At 42.1% G+C, this 22,378-nt stretch overlaps 2 protein-coding genes across 7 annotated transcripts; one reads left to right on the forward strand and one right to left on the reverse strand.

The window, feature by feature from the left end:
* Positions 1-1,853: 1,853 nt before the first annotated feature.
* On the forward strand, positions 1,854-5,105 carry LOC115132318 (cell division control protein 42 homolog). Of its 3 annotated transcripts, none has more exons than XM_029664852.2 (6): positions 1,854-1,989; positions 2,444-2,577; positions 2,764-2,836; positions 2,939-3,048; positions 3,253-3,450; positions 3,698-4,149. In XM_029664852.2, the coding sequence occupies exons 2-6, from the start codon at positions 2,473-2,475 to the stop codon at positions 3,779-3,781; spliced, it is 570 nt and encodes a 189-aa protein (XP_029520712.1). In that variant the 5' UTR covers positions 1,854-1,989; positions 2,444-2,472; the 3' UTR covers positions 3,782-4,149. The 3 variants fall into 3 exon arrangements, with proteins under 3 accessions (XP_029520712.1, XP_029520710.1, XP_029520711.1); XM_029664850.2 differs by lacking the exon at positions 3,698-4,149 and adding an exon at positions 4,156-5,105 and having other exon boundaries at positions 1,884-1,989; XM_029664851.2 differs by lacking the exons at positions 1,854-1,989; positions 3,698-4,149 and adding exons at positions 1,996-2,083; positions 4,156-5,105.
* Positions 5,106-5,243: 138 nt separating this feature from the next.
* LOC115132317 (F-box only protein 6-like) lies at positions 5,244-22,378 on the reverse strand. 4 transcript variants are annotated; one of them, XM_029664845.2, is made up of 7 exons: positions 21,647-21,722; positions 15,949-19,932; positions 15,434-15,692; positions 15,209-15,326; positions 14,229-14,324; positions 13,992-14,127; positions 5,244-7,904 (listed from the first exon to the last, which is right to left on the reverse strand). In XM_029664845.2, exons 2-7 carry the CDS (start codon positions 16,228-16,230, stop codon positions 7,758-7,760), a joined length of 1,038 nt encoding a protein of 345 aa, XP_029520705.2. In that variant the 5' UTR covers positions 16,231-19,932; positions 21,647-21,722; the 3' UTR covers positions 5,244-7,757. The 4 variants fall into 4 exon arrangements, with proteins under 4 accessions (XP_029520705.2, XP_029520704.1, XP_064876861.1 ...); XM_029664844.2 differs by lacking the exon at positions 15,949-19,932 and having other exon boundaries at positions 21,647-22,376; XM_065020789.1 differs by having other exon boundaries at positions 15,434-19,932; positions 21,647-21,718.

A 22,378-nucleotide genomic window follows, 5' to 3' on the forward strand; every position in this document is an offset into this window, starting at 1 on the left:
GTAAACATCTCCTGCCAGTACAATTCCAACTACAGGCAGAACACAAAGTACTGGTGTAGGGGACCAGTCTATGATTATTGTCAGATTGTGGTGAAGACCAGCAAGCCCAGAGTGAGAGAGGGGAGGATCAGGAAGCTGGGGTCTTCACTATCACAATGAGTGCACTGAGGTAAAGTGATGAGGGGAAGTACTGGTGTGTCATCTCCAGACCAGGGAGGATTGTCTACACAGGTTTGAAGCTACAAGTCCTCAACGCAGGTAATGCCACTCAGATTGTCCTGCTTCAACTTCAGAATGTTCTACCCACAGTATTGTAAGACCATACAATAAGCCAGATGAGTATGATCTGAATGAAGTTTATCATTGAATTTAAATTCAACTACTGTGTTCCTTCCACATAGCTTTCTGGAGAAAATGAGAATCTGCAAACACTGTGTGTCCTTGTATTTGATCATATTGTAAATTATAACATGGCATTGTTATTTTTTGCATATATTTTTTACAGGCATATCTTCTTCAACTGCTACAACTACATCTATAAATTCAACAACAAAACTGGAAGAGAGGAAAGTGCAACATCGTGAGTCCTAAAAAAAAAATATTTTTAATGGTTAGAATGTTAGGTCTATAGGGGGAAAACAAAAAGTATCATTGTATCCTTCCAATATTTATAGGGGAACCAACTCAAACAAGCAGATCCAGGTGTTTGGTAGACAGACACGCCAAGTCAAGTAATTATACTAGACTACTTTTAGTTTTTCCTGATGTAGTTGGTGGGCTATTCTTCGGAGGATCCTCTTCATTTGGCTGTTGGGGAGTTTTGGGCAACAGGTGTTGAAGACAAAAGCTACATGCACCACCAGTAATTGCGAGATCACCGCAGGGACAGCACAACTCCTACGTTTTTTTATGCACTGTAGAAAATCAGGGTGGACCAGATTGATGAGCTCGCCCTACAATTTCTTTCTGCAGTGAGGATACACCCTCTTAAGATAATTATTTTGTAACGTAACTGCAGAAACACATTGTTTTGAGCTCAAAAAGCAGTAGAAGCAGAATGCAAACCAGCAGAATGAAAATATTTCACCGACGCGATACGGCTCCCCACTTTAACCAAAAAGATCAGTTCAAAAAGAGCCATTAGTTTGTGAACGACCCATCACTAGTGTAAGGTACGTTTTCTGTGGATCCCAGCTCATGCTGGGGTAGGGGGAAATGAGGCAGTGGATAAGGTTGTGAAGAAAGCTCTGAAGAGGTAGGAGATATATGTGGGGTTTCCATTAAGGGGAATGTAGAAGCATCATAGCAGACTGGTTGACACAGGAGTGGGAACGTGAATGGGGGATTCTATCCAGAATTCTGTGAGAAAATCAGTAGGTATGTGTGGAGTGAAAGGAGGGATGAGGTTCTGTTGACAAGGCTGAGGTTGGGTCATTGTGGATTGGGAAGTGGGTTATTGTTAGTGGGGAAACATCCAGATGAGAAGTGTAAGGCATATGAAGAGGTAGAGACTGTGAAGCATGCCCTGTTATATTGATGAGTGGCACAGCAGTCTAAGACATTGCATCTTAGTGTAAGAGGCGTCACTACAGTCCCTGTTTCGAATCCAGACAGAGTCACACCTGGCTGTGATTGGGGGTTCCATAGGGCATTGCACAATTGCTCCAGTGTCGTCCGAGTTTGGATGGTGTAGGCCGTCATTGTAAATAATAATTTGTTTTTAACTGACTTGCCTAGTTAATTCAAAAATATTGCTGAGGACACTTTTCTGCGAGTTGGGTGTAACTGAATTTTTGCTTGTAACAATCTTGGGCTCAAATGACAGGCAGAGACAAAATAGAAAGGAAACTGTTGTCGGTCTTTATTGCACCAGCCTGCACCTACAGTTGATAGGCTATTAGATATTTAAATGTGTAATTCTCCCTCCGATCTGAGACCGGCAGCAATACAGCGTCTAGTCTGCCGGAAACGCACAAGAAGAAGAAAGAGGTAAGGGAAATCTTTCGAATTACATGTTATCATCATCAATAGGGTAACAATTGAAATGATACCAACGCTGTTCATGAAGGTGTTTTAGCTATAGGTTTGTCATTCATCGTTAGTAACAAATACAATGAATATGAAATTGAGAATGAGATCTGCGAACACCAACCCAGATAGCTAGCAAACATTAGCGACGTCAGTTTAAATTAGTTAGAGAAAAGTATCTATTGTAGCTAGTTATCTTTTGTCATAGATTTCTATTGAGTCTGTAGTTGGTTGTTGCTACAACTTCTTCATTTAGACCTGGCTTGCTAGCCACATAGGAAACCAGTTTCAGACGTTAGCTAGCTAACGTTCGTAGCATACAACCAGCTACTACTGGATACGTCTTCCCTGCCACTCGTCTTAAGTCTTGTAGCTAACTTATGCGGAACTTTTTTCTTTGTCTTTTCTCTTTCAGACATACAGTAAACAGAGAACACCACAAATATGCAGACGATTAAATGTGTTGTGGTTGGAGATGGAGCGGTGGGAAAAACCTGCCTTTTGATTTCATACACAACCAACAAATTCCCCTCTGAATATGTACCAACAGTATGTGTATCTTCTATACATTGGGTTTATCTCAGTCACAGTGATTATTGATCGCCAGAGTTAGGTGTCTCATTCTCGTGTTTCACACGCTTTAAAGATACGTAGCTTGTTCTTCTCAATAACTACCATTCAGAATAATCATGGAACAGGACAGGATATCTCATTATTTTCATTTTCTCATCACAGGTGTTTGATAACTATGCAGTAACTGTCATGATTGGAGGTGAACCTTACACCCTAGGATTATTTGATACTGCGGGTAAGAGTGGATCCTTTTCAAGGACATGTTCACAATTTGAATAGATCATATTTTTGGTTGAATGCTATTCACATTTAATCAACACGTTATCTGTTTCCTTAGGTCAGGAGGATTATGACAGGTTACGGCCTTTGAGCTATCCCCAGACTGATGTTTTCCTAGTTTGTTTCTCTAGTGTTTCACCCTCTTCATTTGAGAATGTTAAAGAAAAGGTGAGTACAACGCCAAGCCCTTGAAGCATACAATGCACACGTTTTAATAAAGCAATATTGACTAAATGATACATTATTTCTAGTAGGTTAAATAGAATGTTAAATTGGTAACACGTGAAGTGATGGGGAAGATGCTAGTTATGACACATTCTGATGGACTAACTTTTCTGATTGTTTGAAAATAATGTTTCCTCTCTCTTGCAGTGGGTACCTGAAATCACTCACCACTGTCCGAAGACACCATTCCTGCTGGTTGGAACTCAGATTGACCTGAGAGATGACCCTTCCACAGTAGAGAAGCTGGCCAAGAACAAACAGAAGCCCATCAGCCCTGAGACAGCTGAGAAGCTCGCCCGTGACCTGAAAGCAGTCAAATACGTTGAGTGCTCTGCCCTAACACAGGTGAGACTTCTATCTAAAACATATAGAAAATAGGGAATAGAGTTATGACTTGCATAATAGCAACCTATGTTAATGTGCATCTAGTCTGTGTTGTCTTTGTGCTAAGCTTGTCTTGCCTTCATTCTTTCTGTGTTAGTGGTGGCCTAGTATTGGAAACCCATCCGAATGCACTTTACTCTTGTAGGTCTGCTAACTAACCTCTATCTAACACTGGTCATATTCCCCTCTTTCTCCTCCCTCTCTATAGCGAGGTCTGAAGAATGTATTTGATGAAGCTATCCTAGCAGCTCTAGAACCCCCTGAAACCCAGAGAAAGTGCTGTCTGTTTTGACGGCGGTCTTTTAAAATATTTGCTTTGCCTCTGATCGTCTGCTGCGTATTTTAATGTAAAGGAATGTCTATTTGTCAAGTAAATAACCAAGATGCTCTTTTTAAATGCGTGCCCATTAACTTCTTTCATTTCAATGTCGATTTTGTTTACGCCTAGCCTAGTCATAATAACCCATACTACCTTGGCCTTCATGGCATGGATGCTAACCTGTATTTTTCTATGGGAGAGAACATGTCCAGTTTGGCACTTAATTGGCAAGTTTACGTAAGACAGCAGCTGAGTTTGTTTTCCTTTTAAAAGATGGTATTACCAGTTGTGGTTACACACTGCAAGGTAAAAAATGTATTTGGTACATTCATGTTTTGTGTTTGCAGAAAGGACTAAAGAATGTGTTTGATGAGGCAATACTGGCTGCCCTGGAGCCTCCGGAACCCAAGAAGAGGCGCAAATGTGTGCTGCTCTGAGCATTTCCTCTCTTCTATTGGTTAGAGCATTTCATCAACACTACTCGGAGAAAAGCAAACCATTATTGCACAACGTTACTTCACTCTTATTGGTAACTGACACAAATATTTTTACAATGTTTGCAAAGTAGTGTGTGAACTTAACTGAACTAGATTGCTCTATGCTAGAAACTTTGCAATATAACCCTCTTATGTAGTAGTACACATCATTCCTAGAGCCATCTCAGTATTTTTCAGTTAAACAGATTGGTGGCTGCATAGTCTTATCAGAAGTGTGGAAGGGTCACAGACACACACAGCTGATGATTGGGACCAGTGACAACAGGACAAAACAATTTTACCTTCAATACTGTCGGCAATATTCCCCAAGTTTTTTTTTTTTTTAATGATTCCCTTTTTTCAGGTGTATATAATGTTTTCATGAACACCTGAGGTGAACATAAATCCCCTTTCAATTGGGAAAGTGATAATAGATTCTGTAACAGTCAGTAGTAACAATGATATGTTGGTGCCAACCCAGTTACAACATATGCTATGTTTGTCAGGGCAGTATAGTAGGTTTTTTTTTTTTTTGTCTTTTAAAGCAAATGCCTTGTCTGATGTCACATACTCTATTGCATTCTAGGCACTTAAGTCTTTACTGCTCTGAATGAAACGGCTCATTGTTGCAGTGTAAAACCACCATGAGACTTTTGCTTTAGAATTTCACTCAGTTGACAGATTGTTCCTCCTCTGACAGGAACAGAATCTTACAGGATGTTTATTTGTTTTATACAAAAATGTACATCTCCCGTTGTCACAATTTGAGTATAAGTGAATTTCTTGAAATGTATCAACCAAATAAAGTTTAGAATTCTCAAGTGTGCATTCTTTTCTGATTCATTCTCAGAGTAGGAGTGCTGATATGCCCCTGATTTAAGTATGGGCTCTCAGTATATTGTATTGTCAGTGTTCTGGCATAGAGGATGACACTCACTCACACTAGTTGAAGAAACAAGGACAGTACACTTACATTTATTTAATATTGTAAAGGCATAAGAAGCAATCTCGACAGGATTGCAGTACAACCAAATTAGCCTACATTATATTATTGAATTGAAAAGTATTAGTTTTACAAACAGTTATACCAACACTTGAAATAATGATCTTCATACATATAGTAAGGTAGTGCACCATGTTCTGTGTATCCTCAATATATACTGTACATGTTAACAAATAAAATATGTTTACAAAAGTGTTAACTATGTTTCTTAAGGTGTCCTTTGTCAGATGGTTATGTACATTCAAGTTCACTTTGCTTTCTTTCCTTTGGTCGGCCTGCCTTGTTTAAAGCCTCCATGCAGTCTTTTTATTAAAAATGAAATCCTTGTCTAATTCACCTACAGTTGAAGTCGGGAGTTTACATAGCCAAATATATTTAACTAAGTTTTTCACATTTCCTGACATTTAATCAGAGTATAAATACCCTGTCTTAAGTCAATTAGGATCACCACTTTATTTTAAGAATTTGAAATGTCAGAATAAGAGAGAATGATTTATTTCACTATTTCTTTTATCACATTCCCAGTGGGTCAGAAGTTTACATACTCAGTATTTGGTAGCATTGCCTTGAAATTGTTGAACTTGGGTCAAATGTTCCAGGTGGCCTTCCACAATAAGCTCCTGACAGAGCTGGTGTAACCGAGTCAGGTTTGTAGGCCTCCTAGAGCGCACGCGCTTTTTCAGTTCTGCCCACAACTTTTCTATAGGATTGAGGTCAGGGCTTTGTGAAGGCCAAACCAATACCTTGACTTTGTTGTCCTTAAGCCATTTTGCCACAACTTTGGAAGTATGCTTGGGGTCATTGTCCATTTGGTAGACCCATTTGCGACCAAGCTTTAACTTCCTGACTGATGTCTTGAGATGTTGCTTCAATATATCCACATCATTTTCCTTCCTCATGGTGCCATCTATATTGTGAAGTGCACCAGTCCCTCCTGCAGCAAAGCACCCCCACAACATGATGCTGCCACCCCTGTTCTTCACGGTTGGGATGGTGTTGGGATGACATTTTCTGGAATTTTCCAAGCTGTTTGAAGGCACAGTCAACATAGTGTATGTAAACATCTGACCCACTGGAATTGTGATACAGTGAATTGTAAGTGAAAAAATCTTTCTGTAAACAATTGTTGGAAAAATGATCTGTGTCATGTACAAAGTAGATGTCCTATCCGACTTGCCAAAACTATAGTTTGTTATCAAGAAATGTGTGGGATTGTTGAAAAACGAGATTTAAGGCCTCCTGGGTTCTAAGGCACTGCATCGCAGTGCTAGCTGTGCCACCAGAGATTCTGAGTTCGAGTCCAGGCTGTCGCAGCCATCCAGGTTAGGGAGGGTTTGGCCGGCAGAGATATCCTTATCTCATCTAGTACTAACGACTCCTGTGACGGGCCGGGAGCAGTGCACGCTGACCAGGTTGCTTGGTGTACGGTTTTTCCTCCGACACATTGGTGCGGATGGCTTCCGGGTTGGATGCGCGCTGTGTTAAGAAGCAGTGCGGCTTGGTTGGGTTGTGTATCGGAGGACGCATGACTTTCAACCTTCGTCTCTCCCGAGCCCGTACGAGAGTTGTAGCGATGAGACAAGATAGTAGCTACGAAAAACAATTGGATGCCACAAAATTGGGGAGAAAAAGGGCAAATTATATATTTTTTTAGACACAAAAAAAGAAGCAGTGCGGCTTGGTTGGGTTGTGTTTTGGAGGAAGCATGGCTCTCGACCTTCGCCTCTCCTGAGGTGTACGGGAGTTGCAGCGATAGGACAGCAACTACTACCAATTGGACACCACGAAATTGGGGAGAAAAAATAAAATTAAAAAATATTAAAAAATAACGAGTTTTAATGACTCCAACATAAGTGTATGTAAACTTCCGACTTCAACTGTACATTACCAGTCAAAAGGTGACACCTCATTCCAGGGTTTCTTTATTTTCTGCATTGTAGAATAATAGTAGACATCAAAACTATGAAATAACATGTAATCATGTAATTACCAAAAAAAGTATTAAATCAAACTATATGTAGAGATTCTTCAAAGTAGCCACCCTTTCCCTTGACGACAGCAGTTAGATGTGGTTGTAATAAACAGTGCTTTCTGTTTTCTTACTACAAATGTGGCTATATCCTTCTTACGGTTTAAAATACAAAATACTCTAACCCCATCACTGAAAGACAAGACTGAGGAACACGTTCTTGTCTTCTGTTTCTCTCTACAGTGTCCACAAGGACTCACTAGAACAGAGTGGACAAAAACAGGCACTAAATCAGACTAGGGGAAAATTAATATTAATATATAAAAAATTATATATTCTACAGCTAGAATCGTCTATATCCACATGGAAACAGGGTGCCAAAGGCAGAAAAGACAGAACAAGGTGTACCCTATGCTTAGGTACAGATGCTAAAGTAAAGCTTGCAGGTAGGCACAATGTTCACATGTAACCTCTTGGGAGAGTAAATGGGAACACCGAAAGCTATCTGTCCACCGATGGGCAGATCTCGATGCTACTGTTGGTGACCCGAATTCCATACCAGCCAGCCCAGTACAGAGTATCCTTTCCTCCATGAATGAATCGGATGTACCGCACACCTGGTCCATAATTCTTGAACACATGAGTCATCTGAAACATGGAAGAGGATCATGGAAGAGGATCGTTGAAGAGACCATATTTTCATGTTCAATTGTAATTAGTATGCTTTGTTTAATTGGGAACAATCTGTTTTGTATATACAGTTGAAGTCAGAAGTTTACATACACCTTAGCAAAATACATTTAAACTCAGTTTTTCACAATTCACAAACATGTAATCCTAGTAAAAATGCCCTGTTTTAGGTCAGTTAGGATCACCACTTTATTTTAAGAATGTGAAATGTCAGAATAATAGTAGAGAGAATGATTTATTTCAGCTTTTATTTATTTCATCACATTCCCAGTCGGCCAGAAGTTTACATACACTCAATTAGTATTTGGTAGCATTGCCTTTAAATTGTCTAACTTGGGCCAAACGTTTTGGGTAGCCTCCACAAGCTTCCCACAATAAATTGGATGAATTTTGTCCCATTCCTCCTGACAGAGCTGGTGTGTACAGTCAGGTTTGAAATAATAGGTGTGAAATAATCTGTCTGTAAATAAATGTTGGAAAATGACTTGTGTCATGCACAAAATAGATGTCCTAACAGACTTGCCCAAACTATAGTTTGTTAACAAGACATTTGTGGAGTGGTTGAAAAACAAGTTTTAATGACTCCAACCTAAGTGTACGTAAACTTCCGACTTCAACTGTACATTACCAGTCAGTGTACAGTGCTTTCTGGAAAGTATTCAGACCCCTTGACTTTTTCCACACTATTCTAAAATGGATTAAATAGTATTTTCCCCTCATCAATCTACACACAATACCAAAAAAAAAATCACAAAGCAATGAAATGTTTGCAAATTTATAAAAAATACAAAAAAACTGAAATATTACATAAGTATTCTGACTCTTTACTCAATACTTTGTTGAAACACCTTTGGCAGCAATTACAGCCTTGAGTATTCTTGGGTATGACGCTACAAGTTTGGCACACCTGTATTTGGGGAGTTTCTCCCATTCTTCTCTGCAGATCCTCTCAAGCTGTGTCAGGTTGGATGGAGAGAGTTGCAGCACAGCTATTTTCAAGTCTCTCCAGAGATGTTAGATCGGGTTAAGTCCGAGCTCTGGCTGGGCCACTCAAGGACATTCAGACTTGCCCCGAAACCACTCCTGCATTGTCTTGGCTGTGTTCTTCGTTGTCCCGTTGGAAGGTAAACCTTCGCCCCAGTCTGAGGTCCTGAGCGCTCTGGAGCAGGTTTTCATCAAGGAGCTCTCTGTACTTTGCTTCGTTCATCTTTCCCCTCGATCCTGACTAGTCTCCCAGTCCCTGCTGCTGAAAAATATCCCCACAGCATGATGCTGCCACCACCTTGCTTGACCGTAGGGATGGTGCCAGGTCTCCTCTTGGTATTCAGGCCAATTCTTGGTTACATCGGACAGGTGCCTTTTGAAAACTCCAAGCAGGCTGTCATGTGCCTTTCACTGAGGACTCGCTTTAGTCTGGCCACTCTACTATAAAGGACTTATTGGTGGAGTGCTGCGGAGATGGGAGAACCTACCAGAAGGACAACCATCTCCACAGAGGATCTCTGGAGCTCTGTTAGAGTGACCATTGGGTTCTTGGTCTCCTCCCTGACCAAGGCCCTTCTCCCCCGATTGCGCAGTTTGGCCGGGCGGCCAGCTCTAGGAAAAGTCTTGGTGGTTCCAAACTTCTTCCATTTAAGTATGATTGAGGGAACTGTGTCGTCTCGGAGCTCTACGGACAATTCCTTCAACCTCATGGCTTGGTTTTTGATCTGACATGCACAGTCAACTGTGGGACCTTATATAGACAGGTGCTTGAATATTCAAATCATGTCCAATCAATTGAATTTACCACAGGTGGACTCCAATCAAGTTGAAGAATCATTAAGGATGATCAATGGAAACATGATGCATCCGAGCTCAATTTCAAATCTTATAGCAAAGGGTCAGAATACTTATGTAAACAAGGTATTTCTTTATTTGTTATCAAGTGTGCCAAAATATTAAAATAAAACCTGTTTTCGCTTTGTCATTATGGGGTATTGTTTGTAGATTGCTAAGGAAAATGTTTTGTTTAATCCATTTTATATCAAGGCTGTAACGTAACAGGAAGTACCTGTCCTAATGACTATTCAAGACTGGTCTGACCAATTGGAATCCACGCTTCAAGATTGTTTTGATCACGCGGACTGGGATATGTTCCGAGCAGCCTCCGAGAATAATATTGATGAATACACAGACGGTGACTGAGTTTATCAGGAAGTGTATAGGAGATGTTGTACCAAAAGACTTAAAACCTACCCTAACCAGAAACCGTGGATAGATGGCAGCATTTGCGCAAAACTGAAAGAGCGAACCACCGCATTTAACCACGACAAGGTGACTGCGAATATGGCAGAATACAAACAGAGTAGTCATTCACTCCGCAAGGCAATCAAACAGGCAAAACGTCTGTCTCTATACTAAGTGGAGTCGCTCAGACAAGAGACGTATGTGGCAGGGTCTACAGACAATCACCAACTACAAAAGGAAAGCCAATCACGTTGCGGACACCAACGTCTTGCTTCCTGACAAGCTAAACCTGTTCCTTGCCCGCTTTGAGGATAACGCAGTGCCACTGACCCAGTCCGCTACCAAGGACTGTGGGCTATCCTTCTCCAAGGCAGACGTGAGTAAGACATTTGAACGTCTTAACCCTCACAAGGCTGCCGGCTCAGACGGCATCCTTAGCCGCATCCTCAGAGCATGCGCAGACCAGCTGGCTGGTGTGTTTACGGACATATTCAATCTCTCCGTATCCCAGTCTGCTGTCCCCATATGCTTCAAGATGGCCACCATTGTTCCTGTACTCAAGAATGCAAAGGTAACTGAACTAAATACATTTAGCCCCATAGCACTCACTTCTGTCATCATGAAATGCTTTGAGAGACTAGTCAAGGACCAGATCACCTCCACCTTACCAGTCACCCTAGACCCACTTCAGTTTGCTTACCGCCCTAATAGGTCTACAGACGATGCAATCGCCATCACACTGCACAATCCCATCTGGACAAGAGGAATACCTATGTTAGAATGCTGTTCATTGACTAAAGCTCTGCATTTAACACCATAGTACCCTCCACGCTCATCATTAAGCTCGAGGCACTGGGTGTGAACCCCGCCCTGTGCAATTGGGTCCTGGAAATCCTGACGGGCCGCCCCCAGGCGGTGAAGGTAGGAAACAACACCTCCACTTCGCTGATCCTCAACACTGGGGCCCCACAAGGGTGTGTGCTCTGCCCCATTCTGTACTCCGTTCACCCATGACTGCGTAGCCAAGCATGCCTCCAACAAATTTGCAGACAACAGTAATAGGCTTGATTACCAACAACGACGAGACAGCCTACAGGGAGGAGGTGAGAGCTTTGGGAGTGTGGAGCCAGGAAAATAACCTCTCAGTCAACGTCAACAAAACAAAAGGAGATGATCGTGGACTTCAGGAAACAGCAGAGGGAGCACCCCCCTATCCACAGATGGGACAACAGTGGAGAAGATGGAAAGCTTCAAGTTCCTCAGCGCACACATCACTGACAAACTGAAATGGTCCACCCACACACAGTGTGGTGAAGGCACAACAGCACCTCTTCAACTTCAGGAGGCTAAAGAAATTTGACTTGTCACCTAAAACCCTCACAAACTTTTACAGATGCACAATTGAGAGCATCCTGTTGGGCTGTATCACGCCTGGTATGGCTCAATGTATCACTGGGGGGCAAACTACCTGCCCTCCAAGACACATACAGCACCCGATGTCATAGGAAGGCCATAAAGATCATCAAGGACAACAACCACCCGAGCCACTGCCTGTTCACCCCGCTATCATCCAGAAGGCGAGGTCAGTACAGGTGCATCAAAGCTGGGGCCGAGAAACTGAAAAACAGCTTCTATCTCAAGGCCATTAGACTGTTAATTAAATAGCCATCACAAGCACAGAGAGGCTGCTGCCTATATACACAGACTTGAAATCATTGGCCACTTTAATAAATGGAATACTCGTCACTTTAGTAATGTTTACATATCTTGCACTCATCTCATATACTGTATTCTATACGCCTCTGACATTGCTCGTCCATATATTTATATATTCTTAATTCCCTTCCTTAGATTTGTGTGTGGTATATGTTGTGAAATTGTTAGATATTACTGCACTGTCGGAACTTGAAGCACAAGATTTCGCTACACCCGCAATAACATCTGCTAAACACCTGTATGTGACCAATACAATTTTGTTTAATAACAAAATGTGGAAAAAGTCAAGGTCTGAATACTTTCCGAAGGCACTGTATATACAGTACCAGTCAAAAGTTGGGACACACCTACTCATTCAAGGGTTTTCTTAATTTTTTACTATTTTCTACATCGTATACTAATAGTAAAGACATCAAAACTATGAAATAACACATGAAATCATGTAGTAACCCCCAAAAATCTATATTTTATATTTGAGATTCTTCAAAGTAGCCACCCTTTGCCTTGATGACGGTTTTGCAGACTCTTGGCAGTCTCTCAACCAGCATCACCTGGAATGCTTTTCCAACAGTCTTGAAGGAGTTCCCACAAATGCTGAGTATTTGTTGGCTGCTTTTTCTTCACTCTGCAGTCCAACTCATCACAAACCATCTCAATGGGTTGAGGTCGGGTTATTGTGGAGGCCAGGTCATCTGATGCGGCACTCCATCACTCTCTCTCTTGGTCAAATAGCCCTTACACAGCTTGAAGGTGTGTTGAGTCAGTGTCCTGTTGAAAAACAAATGATAGCCCCACTGAATGCAAACCAGATTAGATGGCAAAACACTGCATACTGCTGTGGTAGCCATGCTGGTGAAGTGTGCCTTGAATTCTAAATAAATCTTGATCTCAGCATGTGTAGTTCCCACTGTGTCACCAGCAAACGCACCTCCTCCTCCATGCTTCACGGGAACTACACATGCAGAGATCATCCGCTCAACTACTCTGCATCTCACTAAGACAAGGCGGTTGGAACCAAAAATCTCAAATTTAGACTCATCAGACTAAAGGACAGATTTCCACCGGTCTAATGTCCATTGATCGTGTTTCCTGACCCACGCAAGTCTCTTCTTCTTATTGGTGTCCTTTAGTAGTGGTTTCTTTGCAGCAACTTGACCATGAAGGACTGATGCATGCAGTCTCCTCTGAACAGTTAATTCAGATATGTGTCTGTTACTTGAACTCTGTAAAGCAATTATTTGGGCTGTAATCTGAGGTGCAGTTACCTCTACCAAACTTATCTTCTGCAGCAGAGGTAACTCTGGGTCTTCCCTTCCTGTCCGGGTCCCCATGACAGCCAGTTTCATCATAGCGCTTGATGGTTTTCGCGACTGCACATGAAGAAACTTTCAAAGTTCTTGAAAAGTAATGACGGACTGTCGTTTTGCTTTGCTTATTTGAGCTGTTCTTGCCATAATATGGACTTGGTCTTTTAACAAATAGGGCTTTCTTCTGTATACCACCCCTACCTTGTCACAACACAACTGATTGGCTCAAACGCATTAAGGAAAGAAATTCCACAAATTAACTTTTAACAAAGCACACCTGTTAATTGAAACGCATTCCAGGTGACTACCTCATGAAGCTGGTTGAGAGAATGCCAAGAGTGTGCAAAGCTGTCATCAAGGCAAAGGGTCGCTACTGTGAAGAATCTCAAATATAAAAAGTTTTAAAAAATAAATAATTGGTTACTACATGATTCCATATGCGTTATTTCAGAGTTTTGATGTCTTGAATGTAGAAAATAGTAAAAATAAAGAAAAACCATGGAATGGGTAAGTGTCCAAACTTTGACTGATACTAATATATAGTTATTTCTTAGGTTTACAACCTCACATGCACACCTTTTTACCTTGTTTTTATCTGCACTGTTTGTCTTTTAATAGTATTTTTTGGTGCAAATAAATAAAACAAACATCTTACAATGCAATCACTGAAAATGTCTAATGCACACAATCTTAGTAAAACACAAGACAAGGAGAAACCACATTGTTGATTGTGTAGTCAGCTATTTACAGACCCATGTATATGGAGAATTATCTTAAAGTCTGAAGGTTTTACCTGATTCCATTTATGATCATCCCAGTTTTGAAAGATGACAGTTCCTGGACTAAACTTCTTAATTGGCTGCTTCTTATGATTTAGCAACTCAACACAGATCTCATATTTTGCGCCACATTCCCTCCGTGGAGCATACCTGATATGGACACACAAACATACAAGTTGTACGGTAGTCTATTCCTCTGACAAGTATAGAGTAGCAGACACTGAATGACAAAATTCTAATATTCCTCTCACCAGTCGGATATAATGATGTCGGGTTGAAAGTCATCCATGAAAGAAGGCCTGTAACCCTCTTTCTCCAAGTCAATCAGCTGAGACTTCCTGCAGGTCCTGAGATGAACCAAAGACAAGACGACACACACAGACAACACATTTACCAAGGTTGATAGTAAGCAGCCATCTAAGTGTCCATATAGGCTAGACCAGGGATGGGCAACTCATTGTAAATAAGAACTTGTTCTTAACCGACTTGCCTAGTTAAATAAAGGTTCAGTAAAATGTAAATAGTAGAATACACAAGGTGCAATCTCAAAATTAGGTTGTGCATCAGCAGTTTCTCTCTTATGTTAGTCACTGATAGTCACTCAATTAGCCTACGTCAGCAAAAACCTTTAAGGTTGATAAGTTAGCTCGCCGCTGAACTATCTAAACTTGTCTTAATCATGGTCGTATTACCGACCCGGGCCCCCATTGATTTTGTTCATCACCATCAAAAATATTAAATACCGCGAACATTTCTCTCCGCCCTTTGGCACAAGTTGGAGAATTGCTGGAAATACGCTGTAGAACTGCATTTCTCTCTCCGCCCCATTGCAAAATGCCTTCTTGATTTAAAACCACTACAATTTTTCTATGCCCCATGGCAAAATGTGTCGAATTGCAGGAAATTAAATCTAAAACTTTTTCTCTCCACTGTCAAGAGGGCCGCTAATATGTTTTGCTCGCACGTTGGGGGTATGGATGTGGGTATGCAGGCCCGCGAGCCACTGAGGACTCCCATGATGAGTTCAGATTTTTTTGTGGCTCCCAACCCTGGGCTAGACAGCAAGGTCATTGTCAATTGCACTGTATCCATCTTGCATCATAGGAATTATTACCATTCAAATGTATTAGAAAAGCTGGAAAAGAAATACAACACCAATGTGGATGTGAAACAAGGTGGGACCAAGTGATATTCTCTCACTGAAAATAGTATAGTATAGTAGTATACTCACGAGTAAGAAGTCGCAAAGTACTTTTGGACAGTGTTGTCAGGAAGCGGCACTTCTTCCACTGACTCTATTTTCCATTTATCCCCTCCATTCTCCATAATTTGCCAGCCCTTGAATTTATCTGGAGAAAAATAGTAAGGGAGGGATTTGAAATGTGGGTTCTGGGGTTAATAACAGGACCCCCCATACACCAACAGAGAATTTAGACATTGTTGTTTTGACTCCTACCATCTGCTCTGGGGTTCTTGAGAAGATTACGTCTCTTCTTACACAAGAAGTAAAACAAACGCCAGTCTTTAGGTAGTTTAGTCACATCTGTCTGGTATCCTTCTCTTCGACACCTCTCTCTCCAAAGGGAATCACTGTCCACCACTTCTTTCCACTCACGACACACAAGTCGACAGACACACACCACCTGCTGTGGAGGGACATTTAGGAGCATCTCCTCCAGGACTTCTAGAGGGAGCACAGGTAGCATGCCTGTGAACTGAACAAGAGAATGGATGTTTTCGTTGACATGGGAGACAAATGATGTACTATGGACTAATAAAACAAAATTATAGCTATTTGGCAATACAGATGAGTGTTGTGTTTACTTACGACCAAATTAAGTGAAAATAAAACAACTCCCTAGAATAAGAATAAAAGATGGGGGAGGTATGATAATGCTGTGAGGTTGCTTTACTGCCTCTGATACTGGATGTCTTGAATGTGCACAAGGCATCATGAAATCAGAAGATTACCAGCTGTTTGAGTCCAATGTTCAGCACAGTGTCCAAAACTGGATCTTCATTAAAGGTTGTAGATCTTCCAGCAGGAGAACGACCCCAAACACACATCAAAAAGCAACCAGGAATGGTTAACAAGAGATGCTGGACTGTTCTGGGGTCCAGATCTGAATCACATCCAAAACCAAAAGATGAAAAAAGCAGTTGGTGGAGGGCACCCCTCAAACATTGAAGAGTTAGAGCAGTTTGCTGCTGAAAAATTGTCAAAATTCTCAGTAGCGGGTGCAGCAAGCTCATTAACGGCTACAACAAACGTTTATTTTACTCTTTCAATATAAACTCCAAAGCGAAAGGTACTGTTCATTAATAATAAGATAATCTCTTGTTCGTATCCTGATAAGAGCTTGGCAGCACTAAATTGTTATAGGTTAGGATGTCTCTGGGCCTCCTCTGCCAGGCTGAACCCCCTGTCCTCTTCGTGGGTCTCCCTGAGGACAGGTTGGCACTCCTTCACAGTGAAGTTTCTATCAGTCTGATCCTGTTCCTCACTATTATCGGATACCAGCTGTGTGCTACTCTGTCTGCTCTCGTCATCCATAAGTGGCCTGTTGATGAATACTGGATAAGAATCCTCATCTGAGCTCTGACTCGGCGCTCTCAGCATTTCCCTTCTCCACAGACCTCTACGCTGGGGCGGTTCCCTTCTCCACAGACCTCTACGCTGGGGCGGTTCCCTTCTCCACAGACCTCTACGCTGGGGCGGTTCCTTTCTCCACAGACCTCTACGCTGGGGCGGTTCCCTTCTCCACAGACCTCTACGCTGGGGCGGTTCCCTTCTCCACAGACCTCTACGCTGGGGCGGTTCCCTTCTCCACAGACCTCTACGCTGGGGCGGTTCCCTTCTCCACAGACTACGTGGTGCTTGAAATGGTTCCTCAAATGGTAGAGAATTACCTGACAAGAGCATATTGCAACGCAAAACCCAGGCCCTGTCTGTACCTCTCTCGGGTTTGACCTCCTAGACAGGGCAGTCACCTTTCCTTGTTACTACCATGTGTATTTGGTCCTCCCAGTGTGATCTTAGCTTTCCCGGTGCCCCACGTTCTGACATGATCCCCTGAGAACAGAACCAAACTCATTTTATTCCGATCGTAGTAGGCTTTTAACTTTGCTGTTGATTTCTCCATGTTTCTTATGGCGATATCATAGTATTCCGCCATCTGTTGCTGCAACTTCTTAGCATGATTTCTCCTGTTCCTTTATCTGTAACCCAAAGAAAGGGTCAATAGGTAGCAGTGGAGCCCTTCCAAATAGCAGGAAATGTGGTGCGAATCCAGTAGCTTCACTTGTGGTACAATATATGCATGAATGACCTTAGTGTACGGTTAAATCTCTCCACCGGATTCCCCTGTGGATAATATGGAGAGGTTCTGGAAGGCCCTGAAGAACTGATTTTCAAACTCTCTTCCCTGATCATGATGGTTTATGAAAAAGCCAAAAACTTCAGGAAAAAGTCCTCGAAAAGCTTTTTTGCTGCAGTTTTCCCTGACTTATTTCTGGTGGGGTTGGCATGTGCATATTTTGTAAAGTTATCTAAAATAACTCAAATGTACTCATAGCACCCTCTGCTCTTCTCCAAACGCAGTCAATTGAAATCTGGAAAGGACCTGTAGCCCGTACATGTTGCATTGGAGTCTTAGTTATTACACAGGGTCTATTTTGTTTGATACACACTTTAGTGATAAATTGTTCAATGCCATGTTGCATGCGTGGCCAATAAAAGTGTTTGTGTTAATATGTTCAACACTCTTTCTGTTCCTAGATGGGCCATTTCAGTGCCTAAGTACTTGTCATTTAGTGTTCTGTACTGACTTGGTACCACAAATTGTGTCCTTTCTGCTGTTTCCCTTTGTAATAATACCTCTGGTGAGACATGGAGCCTGTTACACTCTTGCAGTAACTGACTTAGCATGAATTTTGTTGACATTGTTGGTTTTGTCTTAGTCCTTTGCCTTTTCAGTTCCAAGATTCACCATACAGCTGCATCCTTTAACTGAGCCTGCATGAGATCGTGTGGAGACAGTCGGTCTGTAACTGTTCCCACTCACCTTAACAGCTCCTCTTGCACTGATGGCCTTAGTGTGACTGTGGATATCCAAGTTACACAGTCATTCTGTTGTGTCTGAACAATATTGAGTGTTGCTTTTACCGTCTCAGGTGAGTGTTTCTCGGTGCATTCTTCCATTTAATGTTCAGCAAGCAAAGAAGAACGTGACAAAGTCTGCGTCAGTGTTTACATTTTCAGGACGATACTTCAGTGTGGGATTAAAGTCAGATAGCTCCGCCACCCAGCGATGACCGGTGGCATTCAGTCTTGCTGTAGTTAGTATATATATATATCAAGGGGTCAAAGAGGTCACCTCGGAACTGCTTAGTCACTGTCCATTTGAGGGACAAGAATTCCAGTTTCCCCGGGTGAAGGTGATAGTTTCTCTCTGCTTGTGTCAGAGTGCGGGAGCCATATGCAATGACTCTCAGTTGTGGGTTTTAGCTTGCTTGAGCCTGCTAACTGAGGAGTGTTAATTCACCTGTTTCCATACATGTTTCATTTTAAAACATGCATCTTAGAAAGGAGTCGTTTAATCTAACTGCTTAACTATTTATCTGTACATGGAACTTTATATAAAAAAAAAAGTTTTACTCACTTTCTTCTGATCTATACAGGAAAATGCCACGGGCACTATCTGACGTGTGGATACATTTCACGGCAGCTAATGTAGAAGGAAAAGCTGTGTACATTTGCAAATACTGTGCCAAATCATGTGAAGAATTCAAAGATGCAGAATCATCTGGCCAAGTGCATAAAGTTCCCTTAGCGCTCACAACAAGCAACCTCTGACAAAAGTCTCTCTACTTCTATTTGAGTTTTAAATTATGAATCAGACATCTTATCGATAACAACAGCTCAGGGTCCTCCTGGAATCAGAAGTTTTTTTTGACTCAATGGAGGAATGTAGTCAGAGAAATACTGATGAATGTCTTGCTTGAGCTGTGTATGCAACTGGTTCACCACTGATGCTCACAGGAAATGTGTATTAGAAGAGATTTCTGAATGTTCTTCGCTCAGCATAAACCCATTGAACCAGACATGCTTTATCTACTAATGTGCTGGATGCAGAATTCAACAGAGTTCAAGTGAAGGTCAAGCAAATCATAGAGAAAGCAGACTGTATTGCAATCATCTCTGATGGGTAGTTAAATGTTCGTGGGCAAGGAATAATTAAGTACATCATCTCCATCCCTCAACCAGTATTCTACAAGAGCACAGACACAAGGGACAACAGACACACCGGTCTCTACATTGCAGATGAGCTGAAGGAAGTCATCAATGACCTTGGACCACAGAAGGTATTTGCACTGGTGACAGACAAGGCTGTGAACATGAAGGTTGCTTGGTCTAAAGTGGAGGAGTCCTACCCTCACATAACACCCATCGTCTGTTCTGCTCATGAATTGAATCTGCTCCTCAAGGACATTATGGCACTGAAAACAATGGATACACTCCACAAGAGCGCCAAGGAAATGGTTAGGTATGTGAAGGGTAATCAAGTTATAGCAGCAATCTACCTCACCAAGCAAAGTGAGAAGAATAAGAGCACCACATTAAAGCTACCCAGCAACACCCGCTGGAGTGGTGTTGTCATCATGTTTGACAGTCTCCTGGAGGGGAAGGAGTCTCTCCAAGAAATGGCTATATCAGTCTGCCGATATGAACAGCCCCATCAAGAGGATCCTCCTGGATGATGTATTTTGGGAGAGAGTGGTAAGTGCAAGGTTCTTGGCAGCCTGGCAAAGTACACTTCCAAGCAAGGGAATTGGGATGGAGATGCAATATGGCAGCGGTAACAACATATCTCATCAGCCACCTGGTGGAGCCACCTCAGAGTCTGATGTTCAAGGGGTGAACATTGGAGAGGTCCAGGGAGAAGACATGGAAGCCTGAGAGGAAGACAACCAAAGCTTTAGTTTCTAGACTATCATTCAACAGATGCATGTTGAAAACGTTTTTGGGAGATGCGATGGATCATTGGGGATCATTCAATATTCCCTTTGTTGTTCAGTGAAATCATCCCGAGTCAACTCATTTAATTAAAGTTCAATTCGTAACTAAACATTGTTTTTTTCTATTGGAAGGATTGAATCATTTGCAATTAAGTCTACTTATAATAAGATCAAATGTGTATGTTTCTGTCTCCATATGATATGGTAAATATATCCAATGCAAAAAACATTACATTTAAATGGTATTAATATTAATGTGCATATATTTCCGTTAATTCCCATATATTCCCACTGAAAGTTTCCACCTCTGAATATTCGACAAAATGTGCAACCCTAGTATTGCTTATGATTTCTGCCAGAGGTCTAATGTGTGTGTGGCAAATTCAATCTTCTCCATTCCTCACTTATGATGGGTACCCGATTCCCTGTGTCCCATAGTGCTGGTCTTCTCCATTCCTCACTTATGATGGATACCCGATTCCCTGTGTCCCATAGTGCTCGTCTTCTCCATTCCTCACTTATGATGGGTACCCGATTCCCTGTGTCCTATAGTGCTTGTCTTCAGCTTTATGAACACATCTTAAACTCTGAGGTTCTCTCTCCCTTTACACTGCAGCAACACTGGATGGAAGTAGACGTACCTAAGGTCACACACCGTTCCATGGTTGTGACCCTCAGGCGTTTCCCGATGGCTGTGCATTGCCCCTGATCCTACTGCCCAATGGCTATCACTGCCACAATTGTAGCAATGCTGGCAAGTCTGATGACCAGTCTGTTGACCAGTCTCATAACAACTTTTGAATTTTCTTCTCTCCCTGTTGGTTGTACTTGGTTTTCTGTTGGAGCGATTCCTAACTGTCACCATGGCCTTGCACTGACTACTAATGATGCTACATGTCAGTTCTTTGATCGCGTGCATCAATTGTATTTATTTTGTTTTCGGACTGTGGTCTGTGGGGGCTCTGCCTGTGCACATTCCTCTCCGTTATCCCCATTATCCTCACTCTGTAGTGCGTTCACTCATGTGGGTGTGAACTCACGTCAAATCCTGGCCTTTTGCATGTGTTCGCTTTCATTGCCCTGAGCAATTTTCATTTTCTCAAGCAACAGTTCATGACTGGTGTTAAAATTCTGGAGATGCACTCTCATCTCTGTCCTGACGTTATCGTTTGTTAATCCAGTAACGATGGCGTGCAGGCACTGGCTCTTGACTAACTCACCCATATTTCATTCCTGATTGGGCACGAGCTAAGGCTGATAACACTGTCTCAGGTCGAAGACTAGGAAGTTCAAGGCAGACTCTCCATGCTCTTTTTGTTGCCTTTAGTGAACTTGTGATAGAATTCAGTGGTGTCCTTCTCTGCATAATGTGTCCTCAAGATTTGCCTTAGTGTGTAGAATGTCATGTCTGTTTTCCCCTCCATATAACACCTCATCTTAAAACCCTGGGATCACAGCTCTGATTACTGCTTCTATGATTTCTAATTCAGTGTATCCTTTTCTCAGTACATTTTCAATCTGATGTTCTAGGCTGCTGAAGCTGAGCTTCGCTTTCTGATCTATCTGTCCGTGGATTTTAAAAGTATTTATGACTGGGCATACTAACTCCACTCTCTCTCTGTGGTGTATGCTTTTCAGTAGCTGGGCTCACCTTTCTGCTGGACTGAGGACCCCCTACCTCCTCTTTCCGTCCTGCCGCAGCTCCTGTCTCTCCGCTGGGTTCACTGTCCAAGTGCGTCGTTGGCGCCGACTGGCTAGGACTAGTAGGCAGACGGTTCGCAGCATCCTCCGAGTCTGATATTACTTTTATTTCGTCTTTCAGTTGTAACAGACAAAATATTCCCTCATCCTCTGATTCCATTAAATCCTCCTTCTCACAGTAATCTTGAATCAGTTTGCGCCGCAATGCGCGACGGCTCTTTCCTTTCACTTCAGAGTCATCTACACCTCCTATTCCACAACGTACACACAGGTGCCGTAAATTGTCCTCAGTTAAAGTCCATAAACTCTGTTCGATTTCATCCAACAACGTTTCTCTTTCTCGATTCATATTTTCCTACTCACGTGGAAATAACGCAATGCAGGAAATGGCAAGATAGCTAGAAATCCGTTGTGTGGTTAGCCCGCTAACGTTAGCTAGCTAGTTACTCTCAAACGTCTCTCATTCGTTTTCCGCTCAATGAATATGGGCCTGTGCTCACATGTAAATAACTCCCAGCTGTGCCTCCAAATTTGTTACCCTTTCTATGAGCTTGTACTATAAACTCAAACGCGAAAGGTACTGTTTACTTGCATGTTAATCACGTCAGCACGACTTAACATAAGTTTACAGCATTTTTGTTAGTTTTCCTTCCTCGCCCCTGTCCTTCTTCGATGAGGTTTA

The sequence above is a fragment of the Oncorhynchus nerka genome, linkage group LG7 (genome assembly GCF_034236695.1).
Source record: "Oncorhynchus nerka isolate Pitt River linkage group LG7, Oner_Uvic_2.0, whole genome shotgun sequence".
NCBI classification, from domain to species: domain Eukaryota; kingdom Metazoa; phylum Chordata; class Actinopteri; order Salmoniformes; family Salmonidae; genus Oncorhynchus; species Oncorhynchus nerka.

What these genes read in the sequence shown, in the direction of transcription:
- LOC115132317 (XM_029664844.2), bottom strand. Translation starts at nt 22,045, where the DNA reads ATGAATCGAGAAAGAGAAACGTTGTTGGATGAAATCGAACAGAGTTTA. An exon ending in GACATCATTATATCCGACTG is followed by an intron (nt 14,128 to 14,228) that starts GTGAGAGGAATA and finishes TGTCCATATCAG; the next exon opens with GTATGCTCCACGGAGGGAAT. An exon ending in ATGATCATAAATGGAATCAG is followed by an intron (nt 7,905 to 13,991) that starts GTAAAACCTTCA and finishes TCCATGTTTCAG; the next exon opens with ATGACTCATGTGTTCAAGAA.
- LOC115132318 (XM_029664850.2), top strand. Translation starts at nt 2,473, where the DNA reads ATGCAGACGATTAAATGTGTTGTGGTTGGAGATGGAGCGGTGGGAAAA. An exon ending in AGGATTATTTGATACTGCGG is followed by an intron (nt 2,837 to 2,938) that starts GTAAGAGTGGAT and finishes CTGTTTCCTTAG; the next exon opens with GTCAGGAGGATTATGACAGG. An exon ending in TTGAGAATGTTAAAGAAAAG is followed by an intron (nt 3,049 to 3,252) that starts GTGAGTACAACG and finishes TCTCTCTTGCAG; the next exon opens with TGGGTACCTGAAATCACTCA.